Source organism: Hirsutella rhossiliensis (genome assembly GCF_020360975.1).
Source record: "Hirsutella rhossiliensis strain HR02 chromosome Unknown scaffold00019, whole genome shotgun sequence".
Taxonomy (NCBI): Eukaryota; Fungi; Ascomycota; class Sordariomycetes; order Hypocreales; family Ophiocordycipitaceae; genus Hirsutella; species Hirsutella rhossiliensis.
The window spans coordinates 983,382-1,000,548 of record NW_025408685.1 but is presented as its reverse complement, the minus strand read 5'-3'; the positions used below and the strand labels follow the sequence as shown (position 1 = coordinate 1,000,548).

Sequence of the window (17,167 nt, the reverse complement as noted above, 5' to 3'; positions counted from 1 at the left end):
CCTTGAACTGTGTTAAATCTCGCTTGAACGAAGCTCTTAGCTCTGTGGTGATCGACCCATTTTTTCTAGGTACGTCGATCAAGTGGCGCATACAATGCGCGCAATACTCGAGCACCTTCACATCGTTATGGAAGGTAAACAAGGAAGGGATTAAGAGCTCCATGTTGCAGAGTCTTAACAACAACTCCTGACGCCAATCTGGAGTCTTAGTGGCGAAGATTTTGCCCGATGTGAGCAGATTTTCAATCTCCTTCCTGTCTTCCGCGCCGTATCGTGGACACTTCTGCTCTAACGCCCGGACTGTAAACTCATCTAGGGATTGCAAGGCATCTATATCGCCTTGAGTTATTGTCTCGAAGAAGCAATGTTTAATCCAGGCGAAATAGCTAAGAATTTCCTGTGCTGCCCATCAGCCAACGCCTGCTTTGGGCTCTGGAGCTCGGATAAATACCTCTCTGCACTGCAAAGCGATAACTTTATGCATAGTCTTGAGTAGGAAGGCTGATCGGAGTCCTTCTACGTCGAGCAACTCGTCCAAGGCATCGGCCAGAGCTGGTTGATTCAGCAGCCTCTTTGCGCACCTCCGTGCGTGGTTAGAAGAGAGCTGTTCGAGACAAGCTGATACTCCTTCTTCGTCGTTTTCTGCCTGTAAAAGCGGATTTGACGATAAACTTCGTTGTCTCGCTTGCGGCATTCATCGACGTGTCTACCTGGATGAGGGACGATTTCGCGGCATGATGAAGCACCTTGGTGAATGCTGTTTCGGGTGGTGGGACAGCGCATAGATCTGGGCTATAAGCAGATTTTACGTTTTTTTTACTTATCTTGCCTCGAGTGGGCCTAAACGGAGCCAGAATTTGCTGCAACGCGAACACTTTTTAACACAGTCTTTGCTATCCCTCGACCCCGAACAAGGTGGTGCGAGCTTAGAAACAGCCATGAACTTGAATACGAACCGCCGTGGCCGATCTACTCACCTTTTCTCAAATCACGATACCCCCCAATCGCCTTCTATGACGGAAGGCGAGAGGGATAAGACCAAGGCCCCAAAACCTTCTCCATACTGGAATAGGCGCTCGCTGCTGAAGGGAGATGAGCCGAGCTCGACCGATAAGGAAGCTCCGACTGGGAGAAATATCCCTGGCGCCAAAACTGGGAAGCCATGGGATAGTTACAGAGAGATTTACAAGATCCTTGATTTTGAAGGGAATATCTCACTTGCCATCAGCGCTAAGTCACCTCGCCGAGTTGTTAACATTAGATCATTCCCATCGGTCGATACGGGGCAGCCCCCTCTTGCTTACTACCACTTCAATCACAAAAATATCGTGTCCATCTTAGAAGTCTTCAACGATTCCCCTAGTGGCTTCTACCTCGTGTTTGAGGAAATGGCCATCTCGCTACGTCAACTCGTCAACTGCCCAGCCTACCCGAGTGAGCTGCAAGCCGTTGCATTGCTTCGTCAGGTACGCCCGTTACGGACGAACCGTCGCGTAGCTTACTTCATCATCAGACACTAGATGGCCTGGCATATTTAGAGCGTCAAGGATTCGGCCATGGGCAGCTGAGCTACCAAAACGTTCTTCTCAACCAGAATGGCGTCGTCAAGCTAGGTGCGCAGGTCCGCTTCGTACCATGAACCTCAACCCGTTTTCTAACGGCGGCGCCCTGTGGCTAACGAGATCAATTAGCGAGCCCTGAGAAATTTGAGAAACTGAATAGAGACGTTGCCTCAAGGAACATGGAAGATCTTAGAACAGTCACGCTTTGGTTTCTGCAAAAAGATCCGGGACCGGGACTTAAGGATCGGCGCTGGCTCAGTCGCGACAAAGTGGCAGACTTCGTAGCTGCAACAACTTCGGTTAGCACTGCGTCGGAGCTTTGCCAGGTGCGTGTCTTCACTCATCCGGTAGAGCAAAACCTCAGGCTAAGTGATTAAGCATCCATTTCTTGGTGGGTTCAAAAATGACATCGCTTGCGAGGAGTCGCTTTTGGATCTGGTCAAGCTGGCCGAGGTCACGAATCAGAGACGTTTCGAGTTCAAGCTTATTTAAAAGATGTCTTCTCCATTCTGCCCAGCTTACCTGCCCCGTCCACGTAGAAAATGGACTTACCAGAAGCCTATGCCGCTTGCATCTCACTCATCCTTGTATTGCTCCTCGTCGTTTCTAACCGGCCGGCAGGAAAGCGTATCAGACGTCTCCGCGACTGTCGCGAACAAGGTTGCTTACAGTGTGATGGTGAAACGACATCGCATGCTGGGCCCATGGCTCTTGTCTTCAGCCTTGCTCAACACTACATATGTTGCTGTCAATGGTTTATGCGTTTTTGCAAGGTTTCGTTTGAGGCTACCACAAAGGGGTCAAGTATTATCACTCGCTTCACCGAGTGAAGCTGCATCTAGAGCGGGTCGTCTCTCAGTCGTCAACCTGATGCCGCTGTATCTTTCTTTGCACCACTCATTCATCGCAGATATGTTGGGTTTGTCACTCGCCAGTTACAAAAGGCTCACCGTGTCTCAGGTGCAGTTTCATTTGGCCTGTTCCTTTCCACGGCGTTACAATGGTGGGCAAAGGGACGCAATTCGACATCAACAGTTGGGTAGATATTAAGAAGCTTCTTGTCTGAACCCTAAACTCTCGTCGGGTCACTTCTCGCCTGAAAGAACAAGTGCTGATACTTTTTAGGCTGCATTTTCGTTCCTTCTGCTTGCTTTCGCGTCACTGCTTAAAGTCGCCCTTCCCTTCGAGCTCCATCTTCGACTTCACCAGTCTGTCGCTCTGATTCTTATAGTCGGCATCGTTGATCACACCTTTTCGGTTGCTAGGTTTGAACGTATGCCATTGTACGTTTACGGAGGAGCCATCTGCTCTATCAATATAGGCTATTATATTCGGATACTCTGGCGGAACACCAATCTACATATGCCCTCGCCGCGTGCGTTTCTGAAACGACTAGATGGCTCCATCTATATGGTAGTCCGTGTCTCACAGCCGCTAAGAGTTGCGGCAGGACAATACATCAACGTTTGGATCCCAAGTGTGCAGTTTTGGTCAAGTCATCCTTATACAGTATCACGATATTGGTGGAGCGAGGAACGTTCAAATCTCGAGATGCTCGTTGAGCCTCATCGTGGCCTAAGCCAGAAGCTCTGGCATAGTCTTGTGGCGAACGAGAGCGCATACGCTGAGCGACGAGTCTTTTTTACGGGGCCACATGGGGCCCGGATACCATGAGAAGTTCAACATAGTGGTTATGATTGCAGAAGGTTTCGGTGTTTTATCTATGTTTACCTGTCTCGAGGAAATGGCACGTGCCTTTGCAACAAGCCGCACTCGCCAGATACGGGTCGTTTGGATGAAACGAGCCTCAGGTATGCTTGAATCACTCCGGTTCGAACGAGACTGATTCTTTCAGATCCTTCTCACATACTGGATCTCTTCAACGAAGCCTTGGACAAAGACTTATCAGCAAAGGCAAGTAGTTATCACAGGACTGGGAGCAAAACTAACCATATCGCAGAGGATGAAGGTTCTAGTTCACGAAGATGGCCGGCGTTCGACAGAAAACGTCGGCCGCGTAGCCATTCTTCCAGGAGCTCCAGATTTTCAGAAAATATTGACGGATCCTGATGCTTTTCATGATCCTATGAAAAGCTATTTCACAGCCTCCGAGGACCATACTAGGAGCACGACGCTTGTCCTTGTCTCTTCTAGTAGACGGGTGAGAGACAAAGTAAAAGAGGTTGCAAGCGCTTCATCCCATCGAATTACTATTAGGGAAATGGATTTTCAACCACTACAAGGCAGAACGATCGGCTTGAATGCACTAGCAAGCGGGCGGCAGTTGAGAAGCCTCACAGTCGAGAGAGCAGCGACTTTAGATGAAAGAAGTCGATATTTTGGCTAGTATATTACTTGGCTACAATCGAATGCATTTTTGCCATCATCTCGTCCAATTCTGGAGGATATACGGGAGGGTATTGCCGGTTGGCAACAGATCTCTTTGGTCTAAGTGGGTCAAATCGCAAGAAACGAAGTAGAAAGTATACCTTCTCCTCACGAATCATACTGCCCTGCTTTGCAGACGTCCTCCTCCGTGGAATACCACGTAAGCGGTAAGCCTGGAGGCGTCATCACTCTTGCGTGTTACTCCGCTAAGCTACACCCGCAGCTACATCTGGCTCCCCGGTAGGAAAAAGCGGCTATAGAACCTGTGCTGCAACCTCCTCAACGGCCATTATGAGGCCTGCTACCCTATTCTCCTGGTCTCGTGCAGCTGGACTTGAAGCTTTAGTGTCAGGTGTTCAGTGCCGCGCAGAAGATCATGAGTTCTGTGCGCCATAGCAACGCTGAGCGCAGGCGGAAAGGGACCAGTGTCGAGAAAGACTGTCGGCACATATTCGTAAGCCCGCCAAGAAACCCTTTTCACAGAACGCTAACACTTTTTCAGTCGATAGGTTGGGCATCAGAACTGAGCCTTCAGAAGTTCGTCTTATCCCTAGAGAGAAGGATTTCTATTCTTGGAGCATCCTTCCCGATAAGCCGTATTTGTCCCGAATATTCTTGAAGAACTTGAGCGATCATTCTATAAGCACCTACCGCCTGCTCTCAAGGGAAGTCGGCCACACATTCGAAGCAATATTCTCGACCGCCCAAGGCTTCGAAGCTGAGTCCCAGGCTACAGTATGCTGCGTTTCCCTCCCGGTCTCCCCATACGTAACACTGGTATAGTCATCAAGTTCAGCTCCTAGCTTTCAGACGGCAATAGATCTACTGCAAGAGGAGAAAAATAGGCTTTGTCTTCAAACTCAAGTCCTCAGTCAAAAGGTCTCTGAAGAATGTCGGTGCAGAGAAATAGCGGAGGAGGAGAATCATCAACTAAGGGCAAGCCAGCGAACTCTTGAGATGCAGATTCAAGATCAAACGGATTTGATAGTTTCGCTCAAAACCGTCATCTCCACATATCTTTTGGAGCTGGATAAGTCCCTGCCGGCGTTGCAGGAGCTCAAACGCCACACACTAGAGTCTCCGTAGCACCACTGAGTGATCAAGACAATGAAGAGCTCAGCTGTGTTTGCAATGATAAGTGGACGCACAGAATTTCTCGACGCCCAATAAGGCATCTGTAACCCTTCTTTAAATCGCTCCTGCATGTAAACACTTTGTAGGCTTGTACCACCCTTACATACGGCGTCGACATGATAGCAACCCGTACGATTCAGACAATCTTCTCCGGGATCGACTTTGTTTTCGAAGGTTTATCGCAACCTCCCGACACGGAAATGCTGAGGGTATGGAAAGAAGGATACTGAGAGGGTTATATTACGTTGACAGTGACGATGATTAAGGAATATAGCACGTTTTCAGACGTATACTTTCCCGCAAAATAAGGTTACATGAAGAGTGGCGAAGTACCAGTCACATATCGCTCGCATTTTCCCCTTTTCTGTCGCTTAGGCATTTCCCTCGCCGCTTCCCAATCTCGTTTCCTTTTCGGACGATGATCGGCCGAGCCAAAGCAGGCATCAAGCCTTTGCGCCTGGTTGAGCCAGTCAATAGTAAAGGGGGAGCCGCTTATGTGATTGTCCCCCACATGCCCCTCCCTCAACATAATCTTAAAGGGAACCCGCCGCCCAGACACCCGAAACCTGATCTCTTGACGGAAATAGGCTCCTCGGTCAGTTAGATCGCGGCCCTGAGAACTGACGGCGAGGACCGCACCCGCAATTTTGAAAGTTGCTGAAGCGCGATCAAGTTGATCCAGAAAGGTGTTGAATGCTGGCGTTCCGGGGGGCAGGCGACAATGCAGATGACCCACGCATTCGTAGAACCCGTTCAGCAGCCGAGGCATATAGTCTAGCTCAAAGAAAAACAGCTCTGCACGAATGCAAAGGGACAGCCTCGTTAGCTCTGGCGACTTGCGGATAGATTCCTTCGCGCTTCGTCCAAGTTCCTCTAGCCCTGTGACGTTGTCCAATCTCGGCCCGCGACCTTCGAACTCAAGATTAAATCGAAATAGCTCTCCCTCATGATCCATATTTCGATGGCCAAGAAGCTCGCTTTGCTTCACAAATGCTCGGAAGAGTCTGGCGAAGCAGGAATCCTCCATCAAACGGCGAGATAGGACTTGAGGCCCCCTGTTGAGAACGAAGTCGAGCAATGAGCGCCGCGTAGTAGATGGTTGTGACTCCTTCGGCCTTGCAGAACCAGTCGAGAGGGAAACCACTATGCTGGTCCGAGAATCAGGAACAATCTTTTAGATTCTTCGTAAGCCATAGACGTGGGGTTGTTGTATGCCAACCCTCCATCTTGGACATTGCCAAAGCCTTCTATGAGCTGGGGCGAAAAATAGCTGGACCAATCAGCAGCAGAACATGGCTTCGCTGGAACTACTTACAAGGGAGCGGCTGTGCTGCCTCGAAGACTACTCAAAATGTTAGCATTCATCGTGCGGTAGAGGATGGCATTGTTTGTTACAATTTCCAAAGAGGAACGCCGCTGATACCGGCTGCCGGCTGAATATTCCGATACCCTATAGGCGATGAGATCAGCGCCAAGCGCGGATCGATCCGCGGCGCCGTACACTAGGAACGAACGTACCGGCCCTTTCATCACTGTTCCCAACACCGTTATAGTTGGTAACGATATATGTACTGGCATCGCCAGTTGCTGTTACTGGCATGCCAACAAACTGTCCCATCTCCGTTGCTGCTGATTGATCTAAAATGCCGCGCTTCGTGCCGAAAAGCTGTTGCAATGCTTTCTCTAGTCCTCGAGCAGGATACCTGCAGTCATATGCTAGGGATAGCAGAATCTGCCAAAAGACACGAATAGGAGGAAGCCATGCTAGAGGAAGTTGAGACACACCCGAGGCCTGAAGGCTAACTTCGCTATCGCTTCAGAAGAAGCTATGCAATCTTCTATTGGCCAACCGTTGATGAAAAGTCCGCAAACGCTGATGGCCCCTGGTTTGATAAGCTTCTGTTGCGCGAGCGGTAGAACGGCAGTACTGTACCTGAGCTAGTTCCGTAGGCAACCTCGAAGTGGTTTTGGACGGGTATGGCAGCCTGACGGAGTTATGTATTTCCTGGAGGAAGGTTAAAGGTATGCGCGCACGAGTCCCTCCCCCATCTATGCTCAGAACACGGACTGATGCTGTGTCTGGTTTGATCGTTATTCGAAAACCTAAGCTGTCCATCCCACACAAGAGACAAGAGTAAAGGTATAGCTTGCTGTCATCTTTATGGCCAAAGACCTTCAGGCAATTCAGGCACACGAGGTGACCACAAGGTAGCTTGTACATCGGACGCCGAAAGAGACAGCTGAAACATGTATCTTCGGAATAAAACCGTATCCAGTCTTGTCGAAACCGCGCCAGTTGCTCGCGATGGAAAGTTGCAGCAGGCTTGCCATAAGACAGGTACGATTCAAATTGAGAGAGTAGCTCTTTTTCCACAAGAGTGGCGAACGAAGAAGGTAAAACCAGATGCAAGGAATTTTGATGAGCAAGAACAGCCTCCCTGCATACACTGATGCATGTTTGCCTGTACAATGCGGCAAAGATCAATTGTGGCTTAAAGGCTAGGGGTATCGCTTAGCTCAGGCGCAAACCGTGAAACAGCCTTGGGGAGCGACATAATAAAGGCTTACCATGCATTCGCGGTACATACTGATCCAGTATGAAGCTGGAGGCCAGGACCGGTATGGCGAAATTCTTCAGATTCTCTAGAGAATCAAATCTCCCGAGGAAGTCTTTCAAATAGGTCGATAGTTTCTCGGGCACCGTGTTATTTGAGCGAGAGCTTCTTACGAAGTCGAATGGCTCTAGTTGACTTAATTGCTGTTTGGCGGCGCAGTGCACAAGGCGTGCGAGGTGCGTCGCAGAGAACAACATGTGATTGCAACCACGCGATTTCTGCATGTCAATGACAGAGCTATATAGCTCGTTCTTGAATTGATCCCAGCTAGTATGATGATAGGTTCGGCTTCTTCTTAGCCTTACCCATGTAGAAAGACCTACGAGGCGGATTTTCTTGCAACGGTTGTAGGGATCCATGGAGTTTTGAGACCGCAAAAGATCTTGGAACTCGGTATACTCGTGTACACCTAGTTCCTTCTCTGTAACCAGAAGGATATGGGGTAGAATATAAGGCGTAGAGGGCTGTCCTTTGTCGATCCAACGCGAGATCTGCTGAACTGCATCTGCGATGCCGCCAAGATCGTCGGTGAATAGACATACGACGTCTGAGAAAGGAAACAGTATGCGATAATGGACGCCAGCAGCCAGGCAAGCATATTTCAGAGAACCATTCTCGTCGTTCATCGGTAAGCTGTATTCGATGGTCTCATGACATCGTTGAGGCTGGCCAGAGCTTTGGAGTCGATTGTGGGACGGAATGTCCGTCTCCGCTAGCAGCAAGGGTCTTGGATTCCGCTTGCACGCTGTCGACAAGAAAAGGTGAACTTCCCCGTGGCCACGGTGTCCGCTCCCCTCCCAAGTGTCTAACCCCAATTGCTTCAGCGCCCTGGCCTTAGCTCGGTTGCCTACCAGGAGGATAAGACTCGGTGTCTCAACATCAGGGTCGCGCAGCGATTCGATGAGACAATCAGGTCGGTTCGTGGCTTGAAGCTTCACTTCGCCCTCTTTCCGCACGAGTCGTAACCAGGAGCTGTGCTTGCAGGACATATTCTGCAACGATTTACTAGATTTGTGAACTGAGGCTAAGCGTTCTTTTATATGACGAACAAAAAGCGAACACTCCGCTCCAATTCATGCTGCAGCCATTTCCCGCCACGATACAGTGAAGCAAAGCGTCCTCTCGCGGTATAAACACGAACGGTGTAGCCCGCTATGTAGCTGGTGGCGGGTCGTATTATCTCGTGCCCTGCCGTCGAGATCGAATTCGTCAAAATGCTGTCTCGACTGGAGCTTCTCTTTATTTGTAAGAACTGCCAAAGGGCTCGAGTTCGGACCTGCAAAACTCGAATCGGACTCGGGGCTTTTATACTGCTATTTTCGAGCTCGGTGTGGACGCCAGAGCCTGGTCATCGATGATCTGTGCTCACATTGCCGGCCGAGTCCAAAAAAAGGACCAATAGTCACTTACGAACATCACCACTTTCATCACGACTCTTGCGCCCATTCGCCACCCAACTACTGTGCCGAGCTTCCGTCAGCTCCTTGATTCAGCCACCAGAGATGCAAGCAGCGCTTACTGGCTACGAGAATGCACAGGAAGCTTGATCATGGCTTTGGACTGTTGGATCTGCCCCGTAAAGTCGGTCGTTGCAAATTCCCCGCCGCCCCCCACCGCCTTCCGCTTTAGGCAAACCCCATCTCCTTTCGGCCCATTGCTGCATGAGGGATTGCTATAAGAACACCCACACTCCCTCCCCCCTTCAACCCCGACGCTCCTTTTCTTTCCTCTCTCTCTCACCGCCATCCCCTGCCGGCCGGCCATGTTTGATGCAAAGCCCCCTCCTTTACTTGACCTAGGTATGCCCCGCTCACACTGCCCCCCCGGGCTCCTTATCTGTATGTTCAGCTGAGTTCCTGACGCCCCGGATTCTGCGTGTCCGCTTCCTTAGCCGCGCCTTTGGTCCCTTCGGTCTTTCGCCTTGACCAAGGGGGAGGGAAGGGGCTACTCTTGCTTCTTCAGCGCCCTGAAGCTAAGGGGCATTCACTCGCTGATGTGGACGAGTTTTCGCCTGGCCGTCGCCCTCAATACTTTTAACAACAGTTTGACGTGACCACGACTACCCTTTCGATCCTTAGATCCTGCGTGACCTGGCGGTCGTCATGCCCGCGATGATCCACAGGCTTCCGCTGCGATTGCTCGCTGTTCTGGAATCGGATGACGTGGCAAAGTCTGCCTTGCCTTCGCAAGGCATACTGCATATGAACATATGCAGAGATCAGGCCAGCTGACCTCCCACCGTCTCCGTTAGCTCCATAAAAAGTCCCTCGGCGCGCCCGAGACGACCACCGATGGAACACTGGCCTGCTTCGGGGTTGGCTGTTGAAGCCTCCTCGATTGGGCATCACAGCAACTGGCCGTCCTCCGATAAGAATGCCGCCGACATGGGCCCCGCAATCTGCGACCACAATCGCGGCGCACGCCATACCTCGATGTTGTGATTCGTGGCTCGATGCTATCTCTGTCTTCGTCCACCCTAGGTTATTCCTGTGGCCCCATGAAGGTCGGAGGATCCTTCCTCAATCTCGCAGGCTGCGCCGAATCGTACGAGTTTCGGGTGCGCAGCTTTCCGCGCCACGGCGCGTGCCTGAGCGCCCGACTATTGGTTGTCCCAAAATGACGTTCGTTGGTTAGGTGGTCCGGTGATCTTGCCTGAAGCCCTGGACCAGCGGCTTGTCCGGAGCGCTCTGAGATTGGGTGCTTGGCCCCCTCCTCCGCTGCAGCTTTGCGATCCCTCAACTCAAGGGGAACAGAGTAAGCGAGGTTTGTGAAGGAAGAGGGGGCCGGTGGCCAGTGAGAGTTGAGACCCGAAAGAGTGGAAAGTGGAAAAAGTACAGGGGGGGCCTGTTGGCCTTGCCGGCTTGTCACTTGCCGCCCACGACATCCAAGATGGGTGGGAAGGCTGTGCCTTGGAGAGGAGGGGGCACTGACACGTCACGGCCATGACTTCGGCAAAGTTGGGCCTGGTGTTCCCCTTCTTTCTCATCCAGCTACGGCCATGGATGGGTGGACTTGTCCATAAAAAGGCCATGGATCCGCCGAATTCCTCGCCATCTAACCATTCTCTTCCAAGCTTTTATTTCCTAGGACGACTGTGAAGATGGACCGTATGACTCTGAAGAAGACATACCGCTGGCCCTCTCCCGGTCGAGATCATTCATCGAATCAATCTGCTGTCACGTGGAACTTCCCTTGCTCGAATGTATCTCCTTCGCCAACCAGTTCGAGGAACAGCGACTCTGGCTCCAGCAGCGAAATGGGAAGTACTGACAAATCCAGCCAGACTATCTCGGAGCCTGGTTATGAGACCCCCGACGTTGAATCTGGCGTTCCTGTCACCAAGTCGACGAACCCAGAGACGGGGGGGGGGAGATCACCCCCATCCCTCATGCAATCCCCAACACCCGTCACGGGCCCAGCCATGGACGCCAATCGTCTTCAAATTCTTTTCTCCGAGTATGAAAGGGTCATCAGCGAGCAAATTGAGCCACGTAGACGCAGCATTTCGGCACGTCAAGGTAGCACGAGTTCCCATGCCTGAGACCTGCACTTGCACTACTCACAACTTTTTGCAGAGAACGGAACTCTTGAGTCTCTTTGCCCAGAGCCTCAGCACCAGGCGCTTTCCGAAGCGATCGCAATCTGTGAACAGTCCGGGGTAACCCAACCCCGCCGAAGCCAGCGGAAGAGGAACGTTACGCCACGCCCAGCTACCACTGCTTTAAACCGTATCCAAAAGAAGCGCATTGCGACGTGTAGCAGTCAGGAATATGAGTTCTTACGTTTGGGGGAGGTACGAAAGGCATGGAACGGATCCATCGAATACAAGGTCATTTGGAAGCCAACCTGGGTGTCTATTGACGATCTCCGGGGCAAGCGGGCATTGGAAGAGGCCGAAGAGCTCATAGTGGATGAGTTTGGTCAGGTATCGTGGGAAAAGGAGATGGGACGATCTGGCCATGTCGACATGGATACCGAATCTGAGTAGAAAGCGAGACTGGCAAAAGGACCCCAATAACCCCGACCCCCCTCCGCCACATTTATCAGGAATGAATGAGAGAATTCAACAGCAAGGGTTTCTTGAATAGAGTCAACGGGGCTGTTAGCCCAATAACAGGCTCGTGTAGTACTTTTCTTCTGCTCGCGCGGGCGCTTCGCGTACGGTCAGGAAAGCCATGCTGGAGCCACATTTCTCTCATCTGGGATCATGGTGTCACCGAATCGGTGACGCCTTCATGACCGAGCGCCTGATGCCCTGCGCGGACACCATGGCAACAAAACACGAACAGCTTGGCAAGTCCACGAGGAGCTTAATCCCTCTCTTAGCATTCGCTCTTGACCACTATTATATCGTCTAATCAGGCAAAAATTGGCTTGCTCAATTGCATGACCCCTCTTTGCCTCCCAGTGATGGCAACGAAGATCCGTCGCAAAGGGAATTGAGGGGATTCTGCGAGTGGTGCTTGGAGAGTATGCCAACTCGGGGACTAGCCGAGGCCAGAGATTGGGACCTTCCACTCAGTAGGCGCAGCTATGTTTGGGCACCTGAGTGCTATGTATTTGTCGGCCCAATAGCGCGTCGTAGGGTACCGGTAATCGCGCAACGCAAGAGACGGGACTTGCCGGTAACCGCCCAGGCACGAGTTTAAGGCCGGTGGCTAATGGCTCACATGTTACCAGTAACGGTGATCTGAAGAACGGCTCGTAACCAGTAACCAAGCATCTGGATTGCAAAGGTGCTGGTAACTGCCAGGCAGAGATTGCCGGCAGCCTATAGGCTCCGGTAACCTCTGGGCGCTTGCTGATGGTAGCTATGTGCTGTCGGTAACCGCCCAGCCATGATTGCCAGTAACCAATCAAGCGTCGTGGCAAAGTGGCCAGTAACCGCCCGGCTCAGATTGCCGGTCACTCGTAACGAAGGGCCAACGAGTGCCAGTAATCTGCCGATGTCAGGCAGGCTGACGCGCTGCAACAGAAGCTTGAAATTTTCCGTGATCGCTTGCGACGGTATAGTGACGCAGATGCGCAGAGTACCATTGCTTGATTACCTAGCGAAACTCCCCACCACCAACTGAGGAGCAGACATGTTTTAGCAGGTGTACCGCATTATATATATAATAGTAGACACTACCTTATCCTTCCATAGCCATGATATCATCAATAGCCTTGCCGAAGGCTTTGATAATCGGCTCGTAAAGAATCTCCGGGTCCTTGGGTGTCCCAACGAACAGACCCCCCCTGTAAGGAAACAAAATCCTCGCATTTCTCTGCAGAGTGACTTAACACAGTCGAAATGAGGTGAAAACTCTTCTAGAATATCTTCAAACCCATCAACACCCATGTCTCCTCGTTTAGCGTGCGCAATTTCTCTGTAGCTGCCAGTGTACCATTTGTTATCAGAGTTTCTTTCGGCCACTTGCTACCCCAGCCACGACGCGCGCACTGCCAGATAAGCACATACAAGAATGATTCGAGATCATGCCGATAGGTGTGAGAGATCCCTTGCAGGACCTCAATTGCCATGAACTCCATCGTGCCAGTGCGACAGCGCGCCCCGCTGCGCCCGCTGCCCAGTTCTCTGGCAAGGTCCAGGTCAATCAGCATGCCCATGTGACCAGTCGTTTTGCTGTCGGTGATGATGATGTTGTTCTCGGAAATGTCCCGGTGCAGGATGTTGCCTTTGAGGTACAGGGACCTGTGTGCTTTGATGGCGTCACGGAGCGCCCCGAGAAGCTCCGATATTTTCTTGTGCTTGTGAATCGCCCGGCCAGCTGGGGAGATCACCAGACATCGAAAAACTCGATTATCATAGGGTCCGTTGGTGGGAGCTAGCAGACTCGTCCCCTGCACTTCCTCCACATCGTACGTAACCTCATCCTGCCCTTGGCCAAACCTTTGACTGCTGGATATTGATCGCTTAGAGGGTTTTTGGCCGACATCAACCGACTTGCGCTTTCTCAGCGGCCTGTCAGCGACGCTCAAGCCAGGAAGCTCGCTGGTTGACCGAGAAAGGGCAGTGGGAGGCTGAGACCGGGAAAAAGACTGCGAAAAAGTCGACACAGTGCTTGGAAGGCCTCGAAAGGAGTAAGGCTTTGTAAATGTCAAGCCTGCTCGCATCTCATTGATGCTGGTTATGTGACGATGGCCGACCAACTTAGCAATACCCTCGACTCCTCTCTGTTGCGCCAGTCTGAGAAAGTCTGCCTCTGGCTTTCGCCTGTCGGACGTCCACGAAAGCTTGGCGACACAACTCCAATCCTCGGCGTCCGAAGGCTTCGTGAGGTAGCAAGAAGTCCCGCGGCAGACGATTGCTCGTTGATGGGTGAAAGGCTGCGAGTCCAATCGCATCCTCTTCCTGCCTGAAGCCCCATCCTGCTCAATGTGTATCAGACGACCGTCGCCATCCCGATCTGTAAATATATCCAATCCCAGTTCTTCGTCATTCATCATCGTGTAACCGGCGATCACCTGGATGAACCGTTCGGGCTTTTCATGGATATCGAACGCACCAGGGCTGTAACATCCTGAGCGGTCAAATACCCAGACCTCCATTTCGCGCCCGCAGATTGTAAACGCGTGAACGTACCGACGTGTCGGTTGGCAGGAGAAAACGTCTCGCACGTATCGGCCGAGCTGGAGAAGCGTCGCCTTTTTGTTGTTATTGGACGCCTTGAGCTCACCGATAACGTCAACATCTCTCCAGTCGTGCGCGGCGTCTGGCGGCTGCCCATTCTTTCGCTTGACAAAGAGATCAATTTGTCGCTGAGCTTCAGCACCGACAAGGTCCTTCGGGCTCGTGGTCGAATAGTAGCGGCGTCGTTCCTCTGAGCAGAAGTCTTCGTGGAATCGAAACCACCAGTCTAGAACTTCAGCCTGTACGGGCGGGTCAGGAATATCGGTCCACTTGCCATCGACGTGACGGTCCTTCATTTCCTCGTAGATGTCCAAAGCACGGCGTGTCCAGTCTTTCCCCTCGAAGTATTTCTCAAAAAATCCTTCCACATCGCGATATGTGCAGAGTCTTATCTCCTCGAATACTTTTTTTTCCACCACGTCACGTGTCTGTTCGACACCTTGCTGGGATGCGGAAGAATGGGAAATGGGCGTGCTGTCGAATACCGCAGGAACGCTTGCAGGAGGTGTTACTCGGGTGAGAGTGGTGATGAGATCAAGCACAGCGCTCCAGGTTTCAGAGTCGGACGCCTTTTGAATGACGAGTTTAGCCAGTGGAAAGAAGAGACCGTAGTCGAAATGCTCTTGACGAAGATGCCCTAAAATAGACGCGAGTTCGGATGCAACGTTTCGATTGCTCAGTGGTGAGTGGAGATCAAGAGCTGTCTCGTGCCCCATCAAGGCAGTCAGCAGTCGTGATATCGCCTTTTGCAGCCCTTTGGAGTCATTGGTAGTGTCACCATGGAGTGGGAAATTGATGCATAGGACTGCTCTGCATCCTGAAGTAGCTTCCTGAGGTGGCACAGAGAGCTGCCCAAGGGGCGCGCGATGATGTGGCGATCGTGTTCCGAGAGACTAGCCATTTAATCCGGCAATGCGTAGAAGGCGTAACGACGCGGCAAGAAACCTATGATTGACAGACTCAGCGGAAATCACCAGCGAGTATGATACAGCGCGAAGGCTTCGACAATGCGGAATCAGGAGCTCGGTGGAAGTTGTAATGCGTCGGGAAACGCGAAGGAATTTGCAATCTGGAACGGAAAGCGGTTTGGTGACTAACTACAGCACAGCCAGACTGTAAATCGGGCCGAGTTTTTCCGATACAGTGATGACATGCCTCGGTCCGTTCATCTTACCTCAGCAGAGCTCAGGCCATCCTGGTCGTGACTACGCCACCGGAGCGGACTAACGTAATCCACCCCCTTCCCGGTCAGACCCCCTACTCGGTCAGAAAAATTCCCCACCGCCGCGACCCACACTTATGGCAAGACAAACCGAGCACAATGACGGCGACGGGAGACCAATTGGTTCCACGCGAAGAACGGGTCCTGCTCGCCGTCAGGGCCTATCAGCAGGGCCAATTCGAAAGTACCCGCAAGGCAGCGGCCGCATACGACGTCCTCAATCGACAGTATCTGATCGGCTGCGCGGTGTCATTCGCCGACGCGACGCTCAGGTGAACAACCTAAAGTTGACGGCGACGGAAGAGACTGCCCTGGTACAATGGATCTTGTCGATGGACGAGCGAGGAATGCCGCCGACAGTGGCTTACACTCGTCGGATGGCCAACTTATTGCTTTCCGAGCGAGGCAAAGATCCTGTCGGGGAGAACTGGGTGCGGAAGTTTGTTGGCCGCCACGGCGAAATCAAGGCAAAGTACTCTCGCCGATACGATTATCAACGCGCCAAATGCGAAGACCCCCAAAAGATCCAAGGATGGTACGATCGAGTCGCGGCGACGAAACAGAAATGGGGGATTCTTGACGAGGATGTCTATAACTTTGATGAGACGGGGTTTCAAATGGGAGTCGCCACAACGGCGAGAGTCCTTACCCGGTCTGACCGGCGAGGTCGGGCAATACTCACGCAGCCTGGAAATCGCGAATGGGTTACTGTGATCGAGTCTATCAATTGCCAAGGTTGGGCTTTACCGGCGAAGGTTATCTTCCAGGGCAAGTTACACCAAGCAAGCTGGTACGAATCAGGAGTGCCCGATGACTGGCATATCGCCGTTAGTGAGAACGGCTGGACTTCCGACGACCTTGCTTTGAATTGGCTAAAGGAAGTCTTTGATCCGAATACACGGCGCCGTACGGTTGGTACGCATCGACTTCTTATTCTCGACGGGCACGGTAGCCACGTCACGCCGGAATTTGACAAGTACTGTACGGCCAATTCCATTGTGGTACTCCAAATGCCTGCACATTCCTCACATCTCTTGCAGCCCTTGATGTCGGGTGCTTTTCGCCGTTGAAAACAATATATGGCCGGAAGGTTCAAGAGAAAATGCTCGCTGGGATCCATCATATCGACAAGCAGGACTTCCTTCCTATATACTTAGAGGCTCGCCGACAAGCACTTTCGCCGTCGAATATCCGAAGCGGATTTATGGCAACAGGCCTCTTTCCGTTCGACCCAAACAAGGTATTATCGCGGTTACAAGTTCAGGTTGACAAAGTTGGTAACGATCACGGCGACAAGAATACCCCAAGCCCCAACAAGAGCCTGGAAGCAGCCAAGACTCCGTATAACGTCAACCAGCTTATCACTCACGCCGAAAGCCTTCTTCAACGCCGGCCACAAAATCCAGACTCGCCAGTCTCACAATCTATCAACCAGCTTATCAAAGGATGTCAAATGGCCATGCATGGCGCCGCCCTCCTTGCCGACGAAAACCGGCAACTTCGGTCAGAAAACCAGCGGCGAAAGCAGAGAAAAGAAAAGCGCCGTGAATACATTGGCGACGGCGGTACTCTATCGGTTGCAGAGGCACGGCTAGGATAAAGCGACGGAGAG

The 17,167-nt window shown here is 51.8% G+C and overlaps 3 protein-coding genes across 3 annotated transcripts; 2 read left to right on the top strand and 1 right to left on the bottom strand.

Moving 5' to 3' along the window:
• Nucleotides 1-938: 938 nt before the first annotated feature.
• Nucleotides 939-1,520, top strand: HRG_11282 (uncharacterized protein; the record flags this gene model as incomplete). The annotated part of the gene is made up of 1 exon (XM_044869752.1): nucleotides 939-1,520. One exon carries the CDS (start codon nucleotides 939-941, stop codon nucleotides 1,518-1,520), a length of 582 nt encoding a protein of 193 aa, XP_044715305.1.
• A 9,600-nt stretch (nucleotides 1,521-11,120) lies between these two features.
• Nucleotides 11,121-11,687, top strand: HRG_11281 (uncharacterized protein; the record flags this gene model as incomplete). Its single annotated transcript, XM_044869751.1, has 2 exons — nucleotides 11,121-11,190; nucleotides 11,275-11,687. 2 exons carry the CDS (start codon nucleotides 11,121-11,123, stop codon nucleotides 11,685-11,687), a joined length of 483 nt encoding a protein of 160 aa, XP_044715304.1.
• A 1,144-nt stretch (nucleotides 11,688-12,831) lies between these two features.
• On the bottom strand, nucleotides 12,832-14,629 carry HRG_11280 (kinase; the record flags this gene model as incomplete). The annotated part of the gene is made up of 7 exons (XM_044869750.1): nucleotides 12,832-12,937; nucleotides 13,027-13,104; nucleotides 13,161-13,576; nucleotides 13,637-13,664; nucleotides 13,731-13,773; nucleotides 13,864-14,213; nucleotides 14,286-14,629. 7 exons carry the CDS (start codon nucleotides 14,627-14,629, stop codon nucleotides 12,832-12,834), a joined length of 1,365 nt encoding a protein of 454 aa, XP_044715303.1.
• Nucleotides 14,630-17,167: the final 2,538 nt, after the last annotated feature.